Raw genomic sequence first — 25,135 nt, 5'->3', positions numbered from 1 at the left:
ACTACAAGCAGCGTTGAACAGGCCTTTGCACTGTATGGTGTCAAGGCTTTCCTGACCAAATTTGAGGTGGATGTGGTCAATCTGCAAGTAGCAGGAGATAAAAATATGAAAACCTGTAATTTTCTGTTGTCAGTAGTGCTATAGCGCTATGACCATAAACTGGATGTTGGACATGCAGATGTCTTCAGGTTGTGAAACATTAAAATTTGTGAAAGATTGGACAACTTTTATGTGAGCTACCACCAACAACTTCCCTTTTCATGGAGAACTTGTCTGTGGAAAAAGAAAACTTCCTAATAATATCTACTTATTATTTTATATTCATTTTGTTTCATTTTCTGTATACTTCAGTATATATTTATTAATGATAAGCTGAATAACCATCTGATTAATTGAATGAACGCTCACCGGAACATTACTTTTATTGTGAAATGTGTTCTGATGCGGTGTTACCGTAATGCATCGAAAAACATGTAGCTCAAAACAACATGGGAGTTAGTTTGACCGTGTTTCTTGAAGCGGTTGTATTCGAAGTAGGGGCCGGCTTGAGTGCAACTGATGTGAACGACTTGAAAGGCAAACTGGGTCACGACGACGTCAGCTAGCTATTCTATAATGAAATGAGACGCGAGGGGAAGATACGCCAAGTTTCTAGAAGAGCCATGTTACTTGAGGTGAATTGTGGGAAATGTAGTTCCGGCGGACTCAACTTTCCGCACATTCTTTTTTGTGTCAGAACACTCGGTTGGACAGAGAAGCTGAGTTACCTTAGTTAACGTTTTGTTCATGCATTGTCAGTTCCGTTTCAAGCAACTCAGTTTAAATAATATCAGCGGTGAACATAAGCAGCTATAAGTGACCGGAAATCGATATGTGTAAAACAATATAGACACCGGGTTACTTCTCTTGTGTCGTTCTTACCAAAGACTATAGGTCGACAAGATAATTATCTCCTACTTCCGGTTCACGGTCTGACCCACAGCTGGGTTTAAAGGACCTGTCAGCGCAGATGACAAGTCACGTGACAGTGAAATACTAGGAGCTGTTGTCTCCGCTTGTTTCCTTACTCAGCTCCGGTTCTTCACGCTGAAGTCTCTCTCCCCGAGGAGGTAACAAACTGCTGTTTACTGGAGAATTTACAAGCAATAAGTATATGAGCTAAATTACTAAAACTGCCCTGATATCATCATTATAATGTCGAGCCAATAATATTTACCTAACATCACTGAATAGATTGTTATGTATCTATTTCAAAAGTACATTGCTTTTATTTTCAGATTTGCTGTTTAGCATCTTTGTACTTTCTAAATTACTTGAAAACTATTTTTTTCGTCTACTCACGTAATAATTTACCTGTGTTGTTACTTTGTCACTATAGACAAACATTGATTTTCTCCCCTCTGTGTGTGTTATCCAGCAGATTATTCAGAATGCTGTCTTCGGTCATTATAATAGGCCTGCTGGCCTTTGCCTCTAGCAAACCATTGGGTACGTAATGTTTTAAAATAAAAACAGCTATCTCCAGAGTCCAGTCATCTGTGCCAACTCTGGGGAAAACACCCGCTTGCAAATGCACCAACCCACTGGTGTGGACATTTACAGATTTCGCAACTGCCAATTGCAGCAATTTGCTTGTTCAATGACAAAAATTGTGCAATTGTCAAGGTACGGAGAATGGTGGCATCCCTCTGGTCTTCAGTGCTGAGGAAAAAATATAGAGCAACACTAAGATATTTAAAGGTTGAACACAGCAATGAAAATACTTTAAACTATTAAGTCCCCACCGTCTTTTTGTCCTCTCACTGTGTCTGCTGACCCTGCAGTTCCGGTTTAGCAATGCCACAAAAGTTCAAGTGCATGTCAGCAAGAGAGTTACTGAAGTACTTTAATGCCTGCTAATCAAACTGTCTGAGAAACATTTTTCTTTTCTTTTTAAATATTTGAAATCCAGATACTGAAGCATCCAACAATGAGCTGCTCCTGTCACTCAACAAGGATCTGCTTCGCTCTCTGGAGAGGCAGGGCGGACTCCCCAACCCCAGTGTGCACTTGGCATTACGGATTTCAAATCACCACAACCTTGCCAAGGAGAATGAACACCTGAATAGACTGAAGACTCATCTGCACAACGACTTACAAAAGTAATTCGACATTTACAAACACACCGATCTTTCAATGTTGTACCATTTTTCAATCTGTATGTCCAATGATTTAGTCTTGTTCCTTGATGTTCTCACCTGTGCCTATGTCAGCTCTCTCTCTAACAGCCAGTCTGTGGTCGGCCTCTTGGCACTGTACACTCTGGCTTTGAAGTCGTCCTGCTACGACCTCAACACAGTCACCTTCACCGTCAGGGAGACAAGTGAGACGCTGCTGACACACCTGAAGAGGCAGATGGAACAAGAAAAAGAGCACATTGCCTGTAAGTTCCTTCGACCTGTCACAGGGTCAACGATTTTCATGGAAAAAAAGTGCTCACCATAAATTTTTACAGTGTATAAAAGTGTAAAATCTCAAAAAAAAAGCCAATCCAGTTAGGATTTATTGTTATTATGTTCTTAATGGCTGTAATTTTGCCTCATAGCTGTGATGTGTCTTTAGTATGTCTCAAAGACATTTTTGATTTTGTGTTGGTTATACTTTATGCAATAATTGTACTGAAACACATTTTTATTTCACCTCTGATTGAAATCATTAGAGCGACTGGAGCAACTATTGACAAATTCCAAATCGACAAACAAAATGCCAACTGAAATAAAAAATAACGAGTGGCACTGGAGATAATAAAGTACCTAAACATAACTGGGAAGTCTTCTTTTAGTATGATTTGGTTTCTTTTTGTTTCCGCTCTCCTTCACGCAGACAGCCACCGCCCTTTGACCAACTATTACCAATACTCTCTGGGAGTGCTCGCTCTTTGCACAAGCGGCATCAGGGTCAATAACCATGTCAGCAACAAACTCATCAAGGCAGTGGAACAACAACACCTCAAACATGGAGACACTGAGAGCACTGGTGAGTGACACTTGCCCCGATGTAAAAATAAATAATAAATGAAAATGTGCATGAAAAGATATTTCTCAAATCCTTTAATAGAAATTGTAAATATTAATATACCGTATATGTGTGATAGTCTACTTAAAGATGCTAATTTACTAAGAAACACAAGATTATTCTCACCAGATACCTATGCCATGGCTGGGATGGCCCTCCAGTGTGTGAAGGACACTGGTTTTCATGTGCAGAATGCCGCGGAGCTGGACACAGCGCTCAGCACAATCAAGCAGAAGCTTTTGGCCTCTCGCAGGACTGATGGCCATATTGGCAATGAGTTCAGCACAGGTGTTGCAGTTCAAGTAAGGATCTAATCCCGGTTCAGTATTCATCCCAAATGGGAAACTTGTCTTGCAGTCTCTAGCGCAGAATAAGAAGAGAAAACAAGGACAAAAGCACAGAAATATTTTCTGTTCATACAACACAGAAAACAACAAAGACTCAGAGCAATTGATAAAATACTAAATTACATGTGCAAATTCAGCAGATTTATTGCATGGGGAACAAAAGAGTTTTTACTCCTATTGCACTCTGAATCACCGACCTGGAGGAAGAGTATCAAACTGAAGGTGAAGTGGGTGGTTTTGGGACACCTATGACCTTGCCAGCCACCTTCGCTCAGACGGTTATACCTAATGTTCAGGTTAACAAACTAAGCAATCATAGCCAATGTGAACATAGCAATGTTCCCCTATTGTTTATTCAGCCCCCTTTGGCTCTTTCCCTGAAAAAAATTGTGTTCAACAAACCCTTACCTCTCGCTTACATGTACTTATTCGTTGTATTTAAGGCCTTGTTGGCAATGGGCAGCCCGGCTGCAGATTTTGCTGCCGCAATGGAGGCCATGAGGATAGACGCCAGAAGCAACACATACCACAACCCCATGGCCATATCTCACATCCTGCCAGCACTCCAGCAGAAATCCTACCTGACTGTTAAAAGCAAGGAGTGTCTCAGTGAAGATGGTATGTGCAGCATTATTTCTACGCTCTGTTGTCACTGTTGTGTACTGTCAGTGTTTTAGTACAGCGGTGTGCCTCCCTACAGACACTCTGGTGCTGGAGCCCATCGATCCTGTGGTGGTTTTACCAAGCGATACCAAGGTGGCTGTGGCGGTGGAAGTGGTGACGTCCAGCGGGGCAGCTGCGGTTTACTCTGTTGACGTGCCAAAGGGCAGCTCTCTGTTGGAGGCCCTTGAACTTCTCAAGGCGAAAAGCGTTGACTTCACGTGAGTTCATGCATTTCAGCTTTTCATAGTTTCTATTGCTTTATGATTGCTTTTATTGATCATGATCTGACACTGTCTGGCAGGTTTGAGAAGGAGTCCAGTCTGTGGGGACCTTTCTTAAGTGTGGTGAATGGAGAGCAGGCCAGACAAAGTGACCGCAGATACTGGCACCTCTCCTCTGATGGCACTGCACTGAGTCAGGGTGAGGACACGCACATAAATTACACCATGACTCACTAAGAGAGCGATTCGATTGTTTCTTTGATCTGATGCTTTAATGTCACTCTCAAAATGAATTGCTGGTTTGTTCCTTCAGGTATCAATGATTTCAAGTTTGAGGCGGCTCAAAAGATCACCATCAAAAACACAAGCTACTGAGAATCAGTCACTGCTGATGCGTCAGTGACTGATGACAATTGAAAACAGTTCACTCTTGCATTTTTTTCTGTCCTTTGTTGTTTCACCCAGTGATTATATTCAAATTGCCACACAAGTTTTGCATTTCATGTTCAATTGTGTACAATTCTAATGTAATTTAGACACAACTGAACGTACTCTGCTGTGTATATTCTAACTTTAGTATGTCAATTGTAAAGATTTTTTTTTTTATGTGATTTTGCTTTTCAAAAAAGCTGTGATAGCTTCTTAAAAATAAAAGTTTCTGGAGGTTTGTGGGTTGTTGTTTTTTGATATATATACACATGGTAGGTTGGAGGTGGTGGGGGCTGAAGGGTGTGTTTTAGGGTGAAGCTAAAGTGTAAAGGGGTGAGAGGTAAAATGTTGATTGAAGGATCAGTACAGACTGTGTATATACTGTATTTTTATATACAGCCTCTGGGTTTGTCAGGCGGCTTTTATTGTGAAAGTAACGAACACGGAAGTGCACTTTGTTGCTACTGTTTGTAGCATGTGGCGCACACTGATATGAGGTCAACAATACTAACTTTACTCACCAGCTGCTAATACACGAAACGTGTACATGTAAATGCCACGGCGGGAACAACTGAACCGACAAATACACTCATGTTCGCAAAACAAGCGACAAACCGACCGTGTCCGTCACGGTGAGCTAGCTGCCACGAGGATTACTATGACAACGTCAGCCAGCACCGAGTGACGCGCCGACGAACGTGACCGTGGTCGTTCATGTCCCCGTCGCGATGGCCGCCCTGTGTGGACGTGTCCTGCTCCGCCGAGTGTCCGCATTCAACACACGAACTGGTGTGACGCAGGTCGGGAGACTGCGCTGCACCGGGCCTCCTCTCCAGACGACGACACCCGGAAGCTCCCTGCGAGCCGGAGACACGCCGTTGACACTGCGGGCGACCGAAGCGAACACGATGGCGAGTGAGGCGGACGGGGCCGGCGTCCCTGGCTCCAGGCGTCGGTCCGCTGAAGCTTCTGCTGATGGAGGAGCTCGAGTGAAGAGGGTTTCTATTGAAGGCAACATCGGTGCGTAGTTCAACTTATTATAAGCACATGTTTGTGTAGGGCTGCAACTAACGATTCGTTTCATAATCGGTCAATCGATGAGTTGTTTGGTCCGTAAAAATGGTGAAAAAAGTCGATCGTGTTTCCCAAAACGCCAAGATGATGTTTTGTTTTGTCCACACACCAAAGGTATTTAGTTCACTGCCACAGAGGAGCAAAGAATCCAGAACATATTCACATGAAAGAAGCTGGAATCAGAGAATTTTGGTTCTTTTTTTTTTCCTCATAAAAACTACTTGAACCGATTAATCGATTATCAAAATAGTTGGCGGTTAGTTTGGTAATCGATTACTAATCGATTAACTGTTGCAGCTCTACTTTTGTGACTTGGCTGTGTACCTGTCATGTACGCTTCCTTTTTATGTGATCTCGAATACCAAGCTGTGGGAAAGTCGACTTTTGCCAGACTCCTGCAGTCGGCCTGTCCAGACTGGGAGGTGATGGCAGAACCTGTCAGCAAGTGGCAGAACATCGAGAGCGGGACCTCGAAGGTGCGCACGTTCCCTGACAGCCACACACCTTCTCCCAAGGTGAGTCCGAGGACGCCGACCTGACCATCTCGGCCTGTTGCGTTCCACAGGGGGCCGACGCGTCCCAGCAGACCACGGTCAGCAACCTGCTGCAGATGATGTACCAGGACCCCCAGCGCTGGTCGTACACCTTTCAGACATATTCGTGTATGAGCCGGCTGAGAACACAGCTGCGGCCTCCTCCGGCTCGCCTGCTCAGCTCGGAGGGAACACCTGTCCAGGTGTATGAGCGCTCAGTCTACAGCGACAGGTGAGGGATACAGTGCAGGGCAAAATGGTTAAGGTAAATAAGTGTTAGGGGAATTCTAGTTCTGGGTCTTTCAATCAGAAGACCAATGATCCTCCAATGTGGACATGAAGGTGTATATTTCCTCTTTAACAATACTGGAAAGTCTAAAGTTCCAAACCAGACTGAGGTTGGCTGCAACTATCAACTAGCTCCACTATCCCTGAATTCAAACATTATCTCCACGCAAGCATTGTTTTTGAATAAACAAGAAAGAACTAGTGTGACATGTCTAAATGCACTCTGTGTGCTATCTAACTAATTGAGCAAATACTTTCTTTTTAATTTTGTTTGCGTGAAATGAAACCTGACTCTGTCCTTTCAGATACATCTTTGCTCTGAACATGTTTGAGTTGGGTTGCATCAACTCCACTGAGTGGGCTGTTTACCAGGACTGGCACTCTCTCCTGGTGGAGCAGTTTGGACACCAGGTGGAGCTGGAGGGCATCATCTACCTCACAGCCCCACCACAGGTACCAACATACAGTGACCCATACAATGTTCCATCAAGAACATCAGTGACAAAGAGGGATTAGAATTAAATGCATACAGTTGCAACACAATTTTAACATGTAACATGTATATGTCTTCATTTAGATTCACACGATTGACTAATATTCAGTTTTGTCACAAAACAATACAAGCGCATGGTCATTTTGTGCATTTCTCAGAATTGTATGGAGCGTCTGGAGTGTCGGGGGAGGTCCGAGGAGAGGGGAGTGAAACTGGACTACCTGGAGAAGCTGCATGTTCAACATGAGAGGTGGCTTATTGAGAAGAGCACCGAGTGAGTAACGATAATCACATGGGTGTTGTAAGTCCATATCAGACCTCTATGTTTCCAATATTTGCAGTGACCACTGAAATTTTTTTTTGAATCGTCTAACGTCAGATATTAAAGTCACTCTTTTTCCCCATTATGGCCGATATGCGTCACTCTTCATGGCAATAAGTTCCATCCAGTGTTTACAGCAAATGGATTTATCAAATTGTTGTATTAAGCTGCTTTTTGCTTCTATTACCTATAAATTATTCAATTAATCTGGTCTGAAATGTTAAAATGAAATGAATTTAAAAAACTGAACTCAATGACAACAGCAGTGGCACAGCCATTGTATCACAGGATGCTCTGCTCAGATTCCTGTTTGACATTCTCCATTTTAAATGCCGTTCCTCCTCGCAGCTGCTTGTCGCCCGACTGTAAACAGACGACATTCAACAGTGTGTGGTCTGGGGACTCAAGTCGCTGTGATGAAGAGTCTAACACAGATCTTGTCTTTTCAGGATACATTTTGAGAAGTTGAAACGGATACCGGTGTTAAAACTCGATGCCAGTGTGGATTTTCTGAGGGACTCTGAGGTGCGAGAGCAGTTTATTACAAAGGTACGTTCGTTTATTTGATCCAACATCTTGCTTTGCCAGAGTTATCCACACGAGGTTGCAGTAAATTTTGACATGTCATTTCTTCTCCCCACAGTCGTGCCTTTGTTTTAATGAGACATCGTTGCTCTGGCACATTTGTTTTGTGATCTGATCGTTTCATGTTTCTGATCGTCTGTGATCTTTGATGTTCCTTTTCCTGCACAGGTGAAGAACTTCTTCAGTACTTTGTGAGAAAACAGTCATCAGCCAACATGGAACAGAGTGGAACAGATGAGAACAGTCGGGCCTCATTTAGTCAAGAGTGTTAACTTACATATAAATAGATAAGAGCCAATCTCAGTGAAGGAAATATACAATAATACATAACAGACTTATGCTATAATCTCTGCATGACACATGAAACACACAGGTTGAGTTCTCGGTGTAGACGAATATTCTTCGTCTTTCAGAATGTTACATTTTTTCCGCTTTTTGTTGTTTATTTGTTTCTTGCTTTTAAGAGTCACTGGGAAGCTATAAGATTTACTTCTTTGACTGTGTGTTCTACCTAGAATTTTAAGAACAATTTCTCTCTCACAGCACAATAATTCACATATCCCAGTGACTGAAACACAGATCAGTAAAATGGATTTAAAGCTTGTGTAAATTATAAATTAAATCTGTGCAATTACTACTTTGACCATTTGGAAACGTTGCTTGCAGTTTCTGTGCGAGATGCTGTTTTATACATCCCTGACTGGCTGTAACAAGCAAATAAGACTGGTGTTGTATTTGTTTTTTATTAATAAATCTAAATCATTCTTTTTTAAAATTTGTGATTTATTGTCCATTTTTATTATCAAAGTCGTGTGAAACTTCACGTTACTTGTGCCACTGTTACGAAGCAGATAGGTGCTAATGGCTGTACAAGATTTCAAGTGATAATTGTTAATGGGTTTTTGCATTTGAAAAGGATTAAGCTCCTGAGTGAATATAAAAGGCCAGGCAGTTTGACAGGACAATGACCTTGGCTAAATGTTTTCTTCTCTCTGCCCCTCTGATGTGCTCCGATGATCAGAGGGGCTGTTGAGATGCCTGGAGTGGTCAGGGGTCATCAAAGGGCAGCTGTCCACTATAAAAGGGCCTGTCTGGAGCTCCGTCTGCAGGCAGCATCATTTCAGCCTGGGACCAGCTGGAGGAAGGAAGGACATCTTTTGCCTCTCTCTCTCTCTCTCTCTCCCTCACTCAGTATTGTTTAGTGAGTTTCAGTTAATATGGAAGCTAGACTGTTGCCGGTTTTCTGCATACTCCTCCTTGTCTCTTTTGGAAATGCTTTCTCCACTCGGGGGCACAGATATCACACAGGCCTGGAGAGAAGTTTATCGTTCCGAAACCTCTCGGTTAATCATCGCAGCAGATACCCTCTGTACATGATGCAGCTCTACCGCTCCTTCAGGACTGTCGATTCCTCACCGTCAGTATCTGTCAACACTGTCAATACGCAAGGTGACAACCCGTCAGCGTACAGTTCTGACTCTGTCCTAAGTCTGATGGCCAAAGGTGAGTAAACAGTTTGTTATTGGATATGAACCATTTCATACACTGTATTTAAGTTTGTGTCTCTGGTGTGTACTCTGGTGTCCAACAGCTCAGTGGCTGGTGGACTATCTGTGTTATCAGACCCCCCTTTTTACAACCCAGCAAGTGTCAAAATGCTTATTCCACTTTAAAGGCTTGCTCTGTTTTATGTGACAGGGTGTGTATATTAGCCCTCAGACGGCCTTGCACAGGGGGGTTCAATACACATCCTGTCCTGTTCACCCTCTCACTCCAGTGTTTTGACATTTGTCCAGGGATCTGGTTTTCCCTGAATCACCCAAACTGACTGTGTGTGTGTGTGTGTGTGTGTGTGTGTGTGTGTGTGTGTGTGTGTGTGTGTGTGTGTGTGTGTGTGTGTGTGTGTGTGTGTGTGTGTGTGTGTGTGTGTGTGTGTGTGTGTGTGTGTGTGTGTGTGTGTGTGTGAGAGAGAGAATTTGAGTTCTCATTTACATGTCTCATTTGTTTTTTTTAGGTTGCCATCAAGTGGGGGACAGATGGACAGTCACATTTGACATGTCAACCATCTCTACTGGTGAACTCGTCCAGCTGGCAGAACTTCGGATCGGACTGCCAGCTTTCTCTGCCTCTAAGCGCGCCACTGTGGATTTATATCACTCCAGGCAGAGCTGTGACCTGGGCAGCACATCGTGCCAGGATGAGCACCTTTTCCTGGGGAGCTTCGGTTCATCACCCAGCAGCACAAAGTCTTCCTGGAAGGTCTTTAATGTGACTGCTCTGTTGAAATACCGGCTGTTCCAAGAAGATAGAGCATCTAGCCAGGAGGCCTCAGGAGAGAGTGAGACGGACCACGGGAGTGGTGCTGTGGAGGAAAAGGTGTTAACTGACAAGTCCCTCTTTAAGAATTTAGGCTTGAGCCAAAGAAAAATACACCATCCTATAACGACCCGGGTCATGATGGTCATCTTCTCCAAACACAACCGGCCTCAGGAAGGCCATGCAGCATACAGTCTCATTCATACTGTGGAGAACTCCAAGCATGTGACTATGGACAGAGTTAGCAGTGACAGTCAAAGTCGACGCCACAAAAGGAACCGCATGGAGAGGATGAGAGTGGACGGTGGAGCTGCACCCACAGCGGAGCCAGCCCAGAGGCCGCTGTGTCGGAAAGTAGACATGTGGGTGGACTTTGACCACATTGGCTGGGACGAGTGGATTGTGCATCCTAAGCGGTATAACGCATATCGCTGTGAGGGAGAGTGTCCTGCACCACTGGATGAGTCCTTCCAGCCCACCAACCATGCATACATGCAGGTAAGATGGGAACTTTTAATCCCATTCAACTCTTCAGAATCTTCAGCAATCACACAAGTTTTTTCTGTAGTTGCTTGTCCGATCACGTGAATTCTCCGTCTTTTTTTCAGAGCCTCTTGCGACATCACCACCCAGAGAGAGTGACTTGCCCCTCCTGCGTGCCAACGCGCCTCAGCCCGCTCTCCATGCTGTACTACGAGAATGACGATTTGGCCCTGCGGCATCACGAGGACATGATTGTTGAAGAGTGTGGCTGTCACTGACGGCCCACCCATCGCTGGCTTCACTGCAGTCTCAAGAGCAACTTCTGACAGAGCGTAATCTGATTCAACTGTTCTTTGTCTTTTATACTGTATTCATGTTATAATTAATGTTCACATATGCAAGGGAGAGTTCCTAGTCATATTGACGTATGTCGTAATGAAGTATATTTCATCCATACTGGGTGGTACACAAAAGTACTTTGTATCTTTACTGCGGGGTGAGCTCCATTATAGAGTGTTATATGTTGTATCTATTTATACATTATCATGTATATTTTGTAAATAAAATATGTGAAATATATTAAAACAATTTATTTTGACAAACATGCAGTGCTTTCTGTTTTTTGAACACTCGGCTATTGAGAACGTGAGTACGTTTGTTTAAAATATTGGCTTCTCTTATTTTCAATTTGTAAAGCCTAAAATAATGTACAATAATGTTCAAGAGTTTTAGAGCACCTCATTTTTTCCAGTTGTTACTGAAATTCACACGGTGTAATGTCTATGACATTAAAGCATATGACAAATAAATGATAAACGGGAAATGATGGAATCTAAATTTACTCATGTTGCAGCCAACCTATTGTTAAGATCTCCCTATAATGGATATCAAATATTGCTTTAAAAGTTTGTACCAACAAAACTGCCACTCACTGAGCTTCCCCTCCTTCCAGTTCCTCCCAAACCAGCTTGGTGAGGTTCAAGTCTGGAGACTGAGCTGTTTTGGGTCATTATCTTTCTGTTGGATGAGGCCCTGAACAACCAGTCCGTCTTCTTTTTTTAAAAATGTTTATTTTTCTTGCCATTGTGATGGCAGTACACATTTCCTGCAGCACAGTATTATTCACATGAAGCATCAGAGGGTGCAGCTTGTTCCATCACTGCATTCGTGCAGACACAGGGTTTGTCATCATAAAACGTGGGACACCTGTGGGAATTGTTCACATGAACGTCCAAGGCTTCTTTTACTTCCATTGCAGCAGGAAACTGAGTTAAGCAATTTCTTCATCTCTTGAAAATGCCTATTTTCTATGAAATTTACATGATTTTTGAACTGGTTTTGAACCTCTTTTTTTCATTTAAGGTTATTCACTGGACTTCAGACTTCAACTGCTTGAATTACAATAAAAAGATGGAAGATGGGCCATTCTAACACCCTTAGACCAGTTATTGTATAATACAAATAGTTTAGGATTTAAAAGAGGTGAACAGACCTAATAAATTCAGATGATTTTCAAAGATAAATATCTTTCATCTAAGTTTCAACCTATATTTTAAGGTATTCATTTTCTTGGATCTTAATCACTATTTGCTTCCATATATTACTCAATTATTTGCATTTCCTTTTAATGATCAGGACTTGAGTGTATTATTATGAGTTATTAACTATATTTCATTGTACCAATTTCCAATTAAATCTTTCAACGATAGCTATGGTACATTCACACACTTTGTTATACAGAATCCCTTTGGATTAACAAACACAACTCCTCAGAGCCTCATCTCGCTCACAGATATTTACTTACATCTCAAGTCCACTTGTTTTCTCTGACTGGTCACCAGCAAACAATTGTGTATTTGCCTTCCTCACCTCCAATCCACATCTGTGGTCCTATTACAGAGCACACATCATCAGAGGTCATTAGCTCCTCTCTGGCCAGGCTTCTTTTGTTGATTGGGATCAAACAGGCACGATGAGTGGAACGACTCAGAAAGTATAGTGAAGGATGGATCAATGGGGGAAAAAAAGAACCCAGTAGCACTTGTTTGTTTTGGGAAGGCGGGGGTGGGAGTGTGTAAGGAAGCAGAGGTGACAAGAGGACCCCAAACAAACAGAGAGCAGTGTGAGGGAATGGAGAGAGTCAACGTCTGGATGCTGAAGCTACTGTGGAGAAAATGCAGTGCAGACTGGAACTGGTCAGCTGAAACTGTTCAATCCACACAGAAAGACAAGGCAAGACCAGACAGAGTTCTGCTGGTGTTTGTTTTTTGTCATCACTTCCAAATCACGTCAGCTCCTACACAAATACAACTCATCCTCAACGACCAAGACCCCGATGGTCAGGCAGACAGTTGCATTCTCACTCCACCAGAAATCTTTTGACACCTTCATCTTTGGTTTCATCGACAAAATCCCTATGATTATCTAAATATCACTTTTAATCAATTCATTCAGTTTCTTCGTCTGTTTACTCTTATTCAAACTCAGAGAACTGAAGAGATTATATTCAGGGGGAGGTGTCGTGGCACATCCATTTTATCCAGTTATTCACAAGTTTTTAAAACTAAAACATTCAAAGGGAAAGCATGGAAATACTAACAAGGTGCCCCCCACATAAAGAAAAGTGGAAATGTTGAATGGAAGGAAAATAAGGAGTTTCTTCCAGCTATGTAGAGTTGTGTATTGACCTTTCTTTATACAGTTCAGTGACGGAGGTTATCAGTGAACTGCTCGAGGAATTCCTGATTTCTAACTTGCTGAGGTCAGTGGATTGTATTTTTTACAATACACACAGTACAAGACACATAGCACACAATCAATTCACACTGAAAAATATAAGACAAACATAAGTCTTGTTTGCTTTAATGGTTTTCGTCACTCTACAAACCGTGTGGAAATCAGTTTCAAAATTTCATGAACAAAATTCAGTTTTACATTCTCAGTATGACACTTCAGGTGAAGTACTTCTTCAAACTTAAAGAGCACCATGCAACCCTACATGAGCTTATACGGTAATTTGAACATAATCAAGGCAATATCTGAAGGGTGTCGAGCAATTTGTGGAAATTAAAGCACATCAAATTTTTTGGAATGTTTACAAATTCAGAAAATTGGATCTTTAAACCTTTCATTATTGTCTCTCACTAGTGAGGGATGAGGCTCTGTTGGTAATAAGTACTTCCTAATGTTGATTTCAGACTTGTAACCTCTGCAGGAAGGCACACTTGTCACACATTAAATCAGGTATAAACCTTCAGGCAGGCAGAAAAGGCTTGATTACAGATTTGTTCTTGCCAAAACGTTTCAACAAGACTGACCAAGACAGACTTGAAGACCCTAAGACACTGTGGATGCTGGAAGTGAGCTTCTGTCTTTCTGGAATGAATGATGGGAAAAGAGAAGGTGCTCTAGAACCTTTCTTCACGGCGTCATGTCGGCAGGTCTGACATCTTAATACTCATTCGGCACCAACTAGATGTCCATTTCAAACTGCGCGTCGTCACCTTAAAAAGACAAACACAAACAGCGCAAAGGATTTAAAAGTTCCCTACAGTAATAACTCACAATAATATTTGATGAAAACTGGGAGAATATCTTTAGCTTGTTAATTTTATGAAAACAACATCAGACAGTCATCATGGCAGGAAATTAACTAATAAAGGAATATTAATGAAATAATGTGAAATTACCACGAATATTTTTTTTCCCATAACAACTGGCTTAAATGTATACATATATATATATATACACACACACACACACATTTATATGTGCTGCGCTATATTTTGTAGCACAGGAGCCAGAATAAATGCCATGAAAATGGGGCAAGCATAGATTAAGTAGATGCAGGTTGTTGCAGGTCAACTTACAGAAATAACAACTCTTATATTGGCCCATTTGTTTGAATGACATGGAGATTTTTTTTTACTGCTCCTTGTTTGTGAAAATGATGAAAATGATGTTGATGGACAGACCATATCACCAGTCTGGTTGGGGCAAAACCACATACTCCTCCCAAACAGAAAATCAGAACCATGAGCTGCTTTCAGACATGTGCTGAAGTCCGGACAGTTTCCTGAAATCTCCCGCAGGGGCTTTATGTGGGGACGCCAATGTCTGCAAATTATGTGAGTGAGCCCATGTGAGAATACAGCAGGAAAATCTCTGGAAAGCAAGCGAGTGGGTGTGTTGATGACTGTAAACCAAAACGCTGCTCTCTGCAGCAGAATTATTGTCATGTCCTGCCTCTTGCGTGCTCTACCCAGACGCCACTGAAAGTTCTGGAAATGTTCCTGTTGGTATGAACATGAAAGCAGCACAAAAGACCTCCTTCTCTCATGCATTAAAGACAGAAAAAGGTCAGAGATGCTAAGGCGGTTGTATGATATGATGGTACGCAGTGATCCACATGACAATACAGGACATCTCTCAAATCGCCACGGCTGTGGTGTGTGTCTGAGGTGTGAACATACCAGTGTTGCGGTCAGTTGCAGTGACGTTGTTGTTCAGTAGTTCTCCATTGCTGGTGTCTTTGGAGGGAGGACTGGTCACCCCTGGAATTTTGGGCAGACCTCGTGGAGGAGTCTTGGCCACCGGAGAGCTGCGACGATCCAGCAGGAACTTTCGGTCGTAGATGATCCTGGTACCTTTAGTTTGAAAAGGGCAGGAAAGGTGAAGAATGATCATCGCTCAGACGGCGCACTGAGGTGTCATGCTTCAGGTGTGCAGCGTGCCCATTTTTTGGGTTGATTTCACTAATTGTAAAATCAACATGCCAATTCCATTCTTCATGTACTGAATATTAGTTTAATTATGATAATAAATATCTGAAAAGTAGTGAAAAATATCCATGCCAATTTCTCTTAGTGCAAAGTAAAAAAACAGCATTGGTTTTTGGCATTTCTGCTTGAAAAATTACTAAACGATTAATCACAATAGTTGCAGATTACTTTTCAGATAAATTCTACACTAGTTAGTAATCTATGAGACACGGAATAGAGAAAAGGGTAATTGCACTAAAGATACACAAAAAGCATATTTTTAAATTTACCCTTGCATTGTGCAGAACTTTTAAACGTGTATAAAACCAAACATTTATTTCACAATCAATATCATGAATAAAGTGCGGACGTGTACATACATAGATAAAAGTAAGTTGTAAAAATGTAAGTGCACCACCATCACACACACATCACGTACACGCATTTTGAGTCTTCAACCAAAGTTCTAAAATAACAAACTTTGAGCTTTTTGGTTGAGGGGGTTTTCAACCATGGTGTCAGTCTCAGTCTCCTGTAACTCATAAAAATGATCACAGCAGCCCCCCACCCCTATTTTATTATAAAATTAATACATACAAACAAATACATTGAATTTAGTGAGCTCACTGGAAAGAGCCAATCACAGCTTCGGTTGTCGGTGACGTAGAGGTGGACGGTAAGAGTCGCTACCGTCCCGAGATCAGCTGATGAAGCCACGATCACAAACAAAACCCTTTAAAAATGACAAAGCAGCGACGCGAGCGTGTACATGTGCCACTCACAGGCCCCGGCGGCGTCGCGGCCTCAGAGGCAGCACTTCATTACGTCTCCTCCGCTCTTTACTCGCGCGCACTCGCTAGTTAGCCGTTAGCTTAGGCGGAGCTAGCAACTAGTTCTGAATGGTGGCGTTTGACAGGAGGCGACCTCGTGGAGTCCGCCCGGGCAGCGCCTGCACTCACCCACACGCCGCAGCCGTCTGGTTCATTACTGTACAATTCACGCGAGGATTTAAAAGCACACAAATACTAAAGCAAAAACAAAAACCACGATGAATGAGAAATGTACGCACCACCGGGGGTCGTGCTGAACAGGGTCCCCCCGGGAGTAGTGGAGTAGTCGTGGGGCATGTGCTCCGCGTCGTTGACGGTCACCCTCCTGGTCGACGGGATGGCCTTGGCAGTGGTCTGCTGGCAGTCGGTGGACATCTTCTCTCGGCTAAGATAAACTCAAACTAGCTCAATGACACCGAACAGGCAGAAAGTGTGAACAACGGAGCCGCTCCGAGCCCGTGGGAGATTCTGATTGGGCACTTTCAGACTAGGACAAAATAAACCCCTTCTCTTGAGTGCAAACGATGCAAGGTGGTCACATTACAACATGCAGTCTCACTCACACACACTCAGACAGTGTTCAGGTTCTTTGTTACGAGGACCCGAGCCCACGATCCTCTTCTCCTCACTCACCCGCCACATGCAAACAAAACAACACTCCGACAGGCTGCGGGGGAAAAGGCTCCCGAGGCGGACAAGGTGGACCGAACGCGCCCCCTACTGGTACACAATGCATTGTGCAATGGGTGCACAGAGGTCAATACTCCCATTTGCTTACAGAATATTTAATAGATCCATGTCATCTTGCAAACTGTGATCTGGAAGTACGGCCAAGGGGTTGCATTCAGCTTCTTGTGATTTTGCAAGAGAACATGCCACTTGTCAGCTCTGGTAAAAGCTGTTTTTTTTTAACTGCTTGTTTCAAATTGGTCCTGAAAATGGTGCAGTGCTCTTGTGTGCTTTTGTAGAGTTTGAAAGAGTAAAAGGAAACCCTGCCTGAGACCACATCGTGAACCGTGCGGTGTACACAAGGCGAGGCACGGGGCGAACCATTGGTTCGTTTCAAAACTATGGTATGATCAGGAGTTGGGTGTACATTCATTTGAAGTGTCTCACACAAAAGTATACACACTATACACAAATACATTTCATTTCTTTATTAATTTTGTAAATGTTGAGCTGGTGTACAGAGTAAATTGTCAATAGATGTCCTCAGATTTGATTGGATTAAAAGGCGTTTACATGTGTAATCTAAATTCTTCGTTTGACTCTCCATAACAATAAAAAAAAAAGAGCAAAAACAAAACAGGTTAAAATACCCACAAGACCCCAATTTATCCCCAGGTTGCAGGCGTTACCCAGAACTCAACAGTCTCTTGGTAGCTACAGCTGTATGATGCTAAAAGTACATCCATAACATAACTAGAATCCCAGTTGACAAGTAAGGGTGCATAGCATTCTAAGTAAATATATATATATTTTTTTATATATTCATATATATATAGCCTTTTATGTTAAAAACATTTTCTGTGCATGTGCGCAGTTGCATTCCTTAGTATTGAGTAATATGCTATTGCGTTAATAATGTCTTCAATCCATTCTAAAGGAATATACATGTGTTCTCTAGTTTTTGCAACAGTTAATATTTTTGCATGAACTTGGTGCATGGCATCATCTTGGCTTTTCCATTGTTAATTTTTTCCGATGCAACCACTCCTTCACTCTGCTTGCACATAGTTGGACTCCTCCTTTCAAACTGCGATGAAACTGTCACCGCGTAGAAGCCTTAGAATCGGCTCAATCTTGTATTCGATAAGGGGGCAGAAGTAGATCAGGAGTGGGCTGTGTTGAGTAAAAATGCTTGCCATTGAAGCCACCAAGCCTCCCCACAATTTCATACAGCTTCAAAATGCTCCACCTTGTTGTCTTTTAATCACTCCCCACCCCCTCGCTCTAACCCTGACATCAGCAGTTTATTTATAAAACATCCCCTGCTTCAGAAACCAAAGCTAGTGTACCATAAATATGTGCCCTCCGAGAGCAAACCATATGCTATGACATGAGGGGTACAACACCATTACACTGCAGTGTACTTTTTTACTGACATCCAACTTTTTTGTAGTTATTAGAAAAGATAGTAAAAGAGAAATAATATCTCATGAAGGGACATTTGTTAAAATGTCATAAAACCCATTTGAGGCCTCTCTATAAAACCTCTCTTCATACTTGATTTGTATGTATGTTTGCAATGAAATGACAATGAGCTCACATGTTTGATGATCAAGAGCAGATACTGAGTTGAATCAACAGAGTGAATACCCTATTATCTACTAAAGTACAGAGCCAACACAGATGACTACTTTATAACAAGACTTACAGTATACCTAGACTTTACATTCATCATCTCTGGCTGTGAAGCCATACTAAACACTTATTGATGGGTGTTTATTGCAAGGGTTTTGTGTCTTACATATCCTTCCATAAAATATAATGTTTGGAAGAACTGCATGTAGGTAATTTACATCATGTGAGATGGTGCGCTTGCTGAGATAAAACAAATGTTTAAAAATATGTGAATTAGAATTGCAAGTATAATCTGAGAGCTGCTGCTCTTTGTCCATTTGCAATATTTTTCCTGTGATATGTTATCACAACATTGACATGTCCCACTATCCAGGACTGAATACATGATATTAAAATATCACACACACACACACACACACACACACACACACACACACACACACACACACACACACACACACACAAAATAAAATTGAAAAGGTGCATATGAATGTTATTAAGGTTTAAAAACCATGACTGAACACCATATTAAAACAGACACTGGGCACTTTGCAGAGAGGATGGCTGGTATTGAGTCATACCAACATTTGCCCAAACTTAAGTGTAAAACTTTAACGTAACAGTTTTCTTTTCCAAAGAGGAAAAGTGTGGGATACTAATGTCCTGACATCATTTTTGATTGTAGTGAGGAGTAGGCTAAAGCTGTAATGGACAGACTGAACTATGATCCTGTAACACGCTCCCTCCATCACACAAAAGCACACTTGAGCACCCTCACAACAATCCTTTCTTTTTGTTAGCAGTTATTGCTTCTTCTGGAGTACAGTTAAGACAGTAAATCATGAAAGAAAAGACAAGAACAGGAAGGTGGGTGAGACAAGAGACACGCTTCAGGAAGGGTCAGGCTCACAGTTGCGGGTCAGTATTACAGTTTCTCATCACAGTGATTGGTGGCTGACTGTCTTTGCTACACTCCAAAGAATTACCAAGGAGACAAACATCAAAGCTCAACACGTCCTGTACTCTCGACACGACACTCTCCTTTCTCCTGCTGACTCCTTGTCTTTGACCCAGTCAAACCTGTGCTACATTATTAAATTTTCACCATCTTCACCCCCATCAAGTGACATCTCCTGGTGGTGGTGAGATGGTCTATAGGTGCACATAATGGGTGGTGGTATCAGATACGGCATGATGAGGTCAAACAGACACTGCTATGAGCTGAAGGTGGGATCCTGCCCCCTGCTGGAGGTGGACAGGACTGCTACATCTATTCTGAGAGGCTGACTGAAGGGGCGAGGGGTTGAGAGGTGGAGGTAGGGCGATAAGGGCAACATGGAGTGAAGAGAGGTATTGGGATTTTAGACAGACATCGGTTTAACACAGACTTCACAAGGATACTGTGCACTGTGGACAAAAATAAAGGCGCAGTAGAGAGATGGTAGAGTCGGCTAATCTCTCACAATAATCTGTCATTTATCACATCTCTCACTATCACAAGCCGAGGCAGGCCCATTGCAGAAACCTACCTCCCAAAGCTCAAAAACCCACAGTAAAGTAAGTGATTTACGGTCTTCCCTCTACAGTTTGACATGTCAAAAGCAAAGGGTGAAAGCACATGAAAAGCACAAAGAAACAAACACAGAACCGGACACAGAAATCTGACGTTTAGAACAGGCAGAGCGACACAACATTTGTATGTTCTTGTACCCACAAAGATCTTGAGATATATAGAATAATACGTAGGTTCAGACCAAAACGAACCAAACAAGAAAAACAGGGAGGAATTTCTTATGTACCTGAAACAGCAGCATCAGTGGCATCGCTTAGGGATCTTATAGCGTAAATAACACACGTAACACAGTCACGTAGAGCATTTTAGTGCATACGATATTATGTACAACACCAATATCCTTATGATAATTGTAGCTTTACTGGACTTAGAGCACTGGGACAGGTTTATAACTAGTTTGTGATGGTCAGAAGAGTGTGCCAGGTCGGAGGGGGAGTAACCTGTTGCCTAGAGATTATGTAACCCTCATTATTTTAGTCTCCCTTTTTCTTAAGTTTGATACATTTTCCCTGTTGGTTTAGAAAACTGGCCAGTGATTGAACATACCCTTCAATGCATGCCTGTCCCATACAGCAGTGTCTCCTCCCCATCCCTCCCGACCCTTTTACCCCCCCCCCTGTATTCCCTCAGTATTTGTAGTTTAAGACAGGCCATGCGGCAGCAGTCACTCATGCTGATACAGATAACAGGAAGCACGTTTTGGTTGCTAGTTTTTTTGTTTGTTTGTGTTTGGTTTTTGTTTTATACGAAATCATGCATCTAGTCTAGTAATAGATGTTTTTTTCCCCCCACAGTTTCTTTAAAAAAAAAGAAGAAGGTAATAAAAACTACAGGTAAATCCGTATCCTTCTCTTCTGGAACGTGCTGATAGTCGGCATATCCGCTGTAGTTGTCATTAAGTTGGTGTCTGCAGCTGTTCATTTCTGCCTGTCTGCTTTTTTAAGTGTTCCTCCTCTTGTCAGCTGCTTCTGGTCATGTGTCCATAAAGGATGGTTCTGGTGAAGGGGTTGAATCCTGCGGAGACCTCTGCGGAGAAAGGGAAACATGCTGATTCAGGACAAGCCACACAATTTGGTCTTGCTGCTGTACAACAGATTTGAGAAAAACCTCACACTAGGCCGGTGGCATGCAAGTTACAGTAAGTCAGTGCAAATGTGAGTGTTTTGGAATTAAACCCCTATATGCATTCTTTACAATGTCCATCTTAAGCTGATTCTCATATATCATCTTTTCTTTATCAGTAACTGTAAAATTACAACACAGCACATTAGTTCTGCAAATGCATTCAAGCAAAAATGGTTGGCAGAAGTGATTTAACATTCAGTGAAGTCGCCAGAAATGTCAGTAATCACAGGAATGTCAAGGTCTTTACCATTGGAAAGGGCAAGTCTCACACACACACACACACACACACAGACGCGCACGCAGGCAGGTAGCACACACACATAAATACGCTCGAACGCACGCACGCACGCACACACACAGACACGCACGCACACACACAAATACACACACACACACAGACGCGCACGCAGGCAGGCACGCACGCACACACACACACACACACGCACGCACACACACACACACACACACAGCGGCTCCAGATTGCAACTGATAGGAAAGCAGGCTTTGCAGCTGTGACCTTGAGCGCTGCCACTCTACAGGATCCTCCTTGGTTGGTTGTTTTGCCGAGTGCACATTGTGCCAACCCTTTTCCAGCTTGTTACAACATGCATGAAGAAACCACCATTGTCCACTTGTATGGAATTATATTTGTGTCTTATTTCTGAGTGCACAATGGGAAATTTTCAACAGAATGGTTACTGCTGTAACGTAAAGATAATTCAAATGATGATTCATTCGAGAAAATGATATTTTTTGTGTCCAGTACATTTAGCTTTTCACATATGTAACTCCATACATGAAGTAAACATAACACTTAATTTGCCTGAAGACAAAGCAGTCCGAATTTCAATTGTTTATTCAGATATTGCTATTTGTAAAAACTGATGAAGTAGATATGTACTCTACTCTTTATTGAAGGTCACATCAGGTTTCTATGGATGTATCTTCATATCACCTGCATCAACCCTGACTAAAACTCACTACATGAAAATCCTTGGTCATGAGTTAGCAAGTTATTTTTCAGTCATGTGGAATCTCCTGATGATATGTTCATTATAATTTTGTACAAAATGGGAAAAAATTAAATTTGAGAGCAATATCATCTTTTTATGTAAGTACAATTATTATTATTATTATTATTATTATTATATTGTAGTTATTATTTTTATAGTCATTAATAAAATTACAATTTAATTGTCACTTTACTGTGCCAGTCTCACATTACATATCATTAGTATTGAATTAAAGGTACATTCAGATGCATTTAACCCAGAGAGACTGGATTAAATGGTCTAGCCCACAGGTCAGACGATTGTGGGTCAGTCCCGTACCTGAGGGGACGCAGCACTCAGTCTGCCTCACTGCTTAACTCTCCGCAGACTGGCACATTTCACTATCTGAGCACCTTTCTTCACATCCACAGTATCGGGCTACATCAGGGGAAAGGGAAGTGATGGCAGAAAAGGTGCGAGGATTGAGAAGAGTTGGGATGGCAGGAGCACAACAACAGGTTGGGAAAACGTTAGTAAAGGAGAGAAAGGTAAAAGAGGAAGAAAAATAGAAGCGGGAAATAGTGCCATGGAAAGAGAGAGGACAGTAAAACAGGTAAAATAAAGAGGGAATGTGAGAGACAAACACGCGAAGGGAGAGGAAAGAGGGGAAAAAAAGAGAGAAACAATGAATAAAAAGTCAAGCAAGGACAGAAGTGATGGGTGGCAGTTGAAGATAAGATAGCATCAGAAAAATGTACAGTATTTGGGATTCAACGTAGCGGCAAAAAAATATTTGCACATACATTTTTGATTAGTTTTTTCAAGCTCAAAAATGGATAGGGCTTAAGCCACATTAAAAACAATTCACTAATTTTAAAAAGGTTTACACAATCAGAGACATCCTGGTAGTCACAAACCCCAATCCTCTGCTCCTTCCTGCAGGTAAAATACAAAACCATTGATAAATAATATTTGACTAAACTCTAGTGGGTTTGAGTGATACAGCACACAGTCATAGTTGAAGGACTAAAAACTTTAATGAAGGCAAAAAAAAACACAAAAGTTGAGAAAACAGAGAGAATGGAAAATATAACCACTGCAAGGAGGCACGGTTAGTTCGGTCAGCCATCAATGTGCAAGAAACAAACATATGAAGTGTAGGTGCAGCTTAGTGATGACAAAAATGATGATGCCCTGTGTGGGCCGATGAACTGTCAGCACCTCAACCAAAGCAATGACGGCACCAGAGCAAAGTGGCCTCATTTGTTGCTTCTTGAATGCAGTAGATCAACATGAGTAATAAGTATTTAGGTGGAGCTTAATGTTACAGGAGGTCAGCAATCAAACAACCAAACACACATCTCTCGATCTTCTGTAGTGATTTAGGACTGACACATAATGAAACGGCTGTTTGACACAAGAAACAAACTGTGCTCTCCGTCTGTCAGTACTCATTGAAGCTCATGCAAGTTAAGCTACAGAAGGACTGTTGGGGGAAACCATGACGACGTGAGACTATCAAGCTTACTGCAGTCTCTGTTTCAGGGATAAAGTAGCTACTACTGAATCCAACAGGGCCGCAGTCCATTGCAGCCTGCACTAATAATGGAAGCCTCAGGTGTTGCGAGGCCTTGAGGCCAAAAGAGAGCGGCCTGCAGATCAGAATCCCACCTTGCTGCCGTCCCGGCCCAGAATGGCGTAGCTCATGAACTGCTCAGCATCAGCCTCCAGCTCATTGGCGTCCTGCAGAGAACCCTCCATGCACACCTCCTGAACTCCCTCCTCACCTGAACCCTTCCCCCTGCGCACAACCTTACGCACAATCTATCACATACACACACAGGAGGGTGGGAGAGAGAGATGGGTGAAAGCAGAGAGCGGGAATAAGGCAGTGAAAAGACAGAGTTGGCGAAATATGAAGAAATGGTTATGGACAAATAACCATTTCTCCATATTTTTTTAAATCTCAAATCTATTTATTTTTGAGAATTAATCCACTGATCAACTCAATGTAATTATTATTAATCTAATAATCATTCTGTGGGGAGCTGCTGTGAGAGTATTGTGACACTGACATAAGAGAAACAATGAATGGCCCTCAATTCAAGAATACAGCATAAAGACATGTTGAAACTAGGATAACTAACCTTTTTTGTGACGATGTTCCCATGTTCATCTGTGAATTGTTCCTCGCTTACTTGCTCTCCTGGAAGATCTTCAACCTCGTCGCCCTGTGGAAAACATTAAATAATGTTTTGTAAATGTTTTTTATAAACCATGAATACACTTCCCTCTTCTGGAAAGTATTGATCTTACTGATCTTACGGTGCAACAATTAGCACTCGGAAAATTATGGACCTACAGCATGTTAAAATAGTTAAAATAAACTCATCCCCTATTTGGAAACCCAGAGAAGCAGATGAACGAGAGATGGGCGACGGGTTAGAGCATTGTTTGTGCAAGTCTGTCAATCCAACATTTGCGATCTATGGAGCTCACAACTGTTCCTCAGCAACACTTATAATTACAGTTAATGAAGATCATAACAATACTGTTGTAGACCATAATAATTTGCAGCATGTCTACACAGCTATTTTTAAGGTCAAAGAAATTCCTGCACCCAGAGACGTGAGCAAGAGTCAGTTGAACTTGTGAAGCTTTAGAATAAAACTCTAGAATTCACTGTTATTATTGTTGTTTTGATTTTACAACACATTTACATTTCCTCACACATTGTGATTAG

The 25,135-nt window shown here is 42.1% G+C and overlaps 5 protein-coding genes across 8 annotated transcripts in view; 3 read left to right on the top strand and 2 right to left on the bottom strand.

The window, feature by feature from the left end:
- Positions 1-956: 956 nt before the first annotated feature.
- tcn2 (transcobalamin II) lies at positions 957-4,953 on the top strand. 2 transcript variants are annotated; one of them, XM_047329086.1, is made up of 10 exons: positions 957-1,109; positions 1,418-1,488; positions 1,952-2,141; positions 2,253-2,422; positions 2,863-3,015; positions 3,184-3,356; positions 3,845-4,019; positions 4,102-4,282; positions 4,366-4,484; positions 4,599-4,953. In XM_047329086.1, exons 2-10 carry the CDS (start codon positions 1,431-1,433, stop codon positions 4,658-4,660), a joined length of 1,281 nt encoding a protein of 426 aa, XP_047185042.1. In that variant the 5' UTR covers positions 957-1,109; positions 1,418-1,430; the 3' UTR covers positions 4,661-4,953. The 2 variants fall into 2 exon arrangements, with proteins under 2 accessions (XP_047185042.1, XP_047185043.1); XM_047329087.1 differs by having other exon boundaries at positions 965-1,109; positions 1,421-1,488.
- Positions 4,954-5,160: 207 nt separating this feature from the next.
- LOC118313730 (deoxycytidine kinase 2) lies at positions 5,161-8,784 on the top strand. Its single transcript, XM_035639443.2, has 7 exons — positions 5,161-5,734; positions 6,155-6,264; positions 6,354-6,553; positions 6,915-7,062; positions 7,261-7,376; positions 7,874-7,973; positions 8,178-8,784. The coding sequence occupies exons 1-7, from the start codon at positions 5,443-5,445 to the stop codon at positions 8,202-8,204; spliced, it is 993 nt and encodes a 330-aa protein (XP_035495336.1). The 5' UTR covers positions 5,161-5,442; the 3' UTR covers positions 8,205-8,784.
- A 111-nt stretch (positions 8,785-8,895) lies between these two features.
- Positions 8,896-11,389, top strand: spaw (southpaw). Its single transcript, XM_035639442.2, has 3 exons — positions 8,896-9,512; positions 10,024-10,823; positions 10,934-11,389. The coding sequence occupies exons 1-3, from the start codon at positions 9,227-9,229 to the stop codon at positions 11,084-11,086; spliced, it is 1,239 nt and encodes a 412-aa protein (XP_035495335.1). The 5' UTR covers positions 8,896-9,226; the 3' UTR covers positions 11,087-11,389.
- Positions 11,390-13,654: 2,265 nt separating this feature from the next.
- LOC118314401 (eukaryotic translation initiation factor 4E-binding protein 2) lies at positions 13,655-17,091 on the bottom strand. The gene is made up of 3 exons (XM_035640839.2): positions 16,638-17,091; positions 15,281-15,454; positions 13,655-14,311 (listed from the first exon to the last, which is right to left on the bottom strand). The coding sequence occupies exons 1-3, from the start codon at positions 16,771-16,773 to the stop codon at positions 14,280-14,282; spliced, it is 342 nt and encodes a 113-aa protein (XP_035496732.1). The 5' UTR covers positions 16,774-17,091; the 3' UTR covers positions 13,655-14,279.
- A 449-nt stretch (positions 17,092-17,540) lies between these two features.
- Positions 17,541-25,135, bottom strand: part of ank1a (ankyrin 1, erythrocytic a) — a 76,736-nt gene continuing 69,141 nt past the window's right edge. For 2 of the 3 annotated variants that reach the window (XM_035639146.2, XM_035639144.2), the window contains 4 exons: positions 24,540-24,623; positions 24,064-24,216; positions 22,732-22,830; positions 17,541-21,301 (listed from right to left, as the gene is read on the bottom strand). In XM_035639146.2, coding sequence (XP_035495039.1) covers positions 22,759-22,830; positions 24,064-24,216; positions 24,540-24,623 — 309 coding nt within the window. In that variant the 3' untranslated portion in view covers positions 17,541-21,301; positions 22,732-22,758. Of the gene's footprint in view, positions 21,302-22,731; positions 22,831-23,410; positions 24,217-24,539; positions 24,624-25,135 lie in introns of those variants that run through there. The other variant, XM_035639145.2, reaches the window with a different exon arrangement.

This window comes from Scophthalmus maximus, chromosome 19 (assembly GCF_022379125.1).
Source record: "Scophthalmus maximus strain ysfricsl-2021 chromosome 19, ASM2237912v1, whole genome shotgun sequence".
In the NCBI taxonomy this organism is placed as follows: Eukaryota; Metazoa; Chordata; class Actinopteri; order Pleuronectiformes; family Scophthalmidae; genus Scophthalmus; species Scophthalmus maximus.
This window is presented reverse-complemented; position numbering and strand designations above follow the sequence as displayed.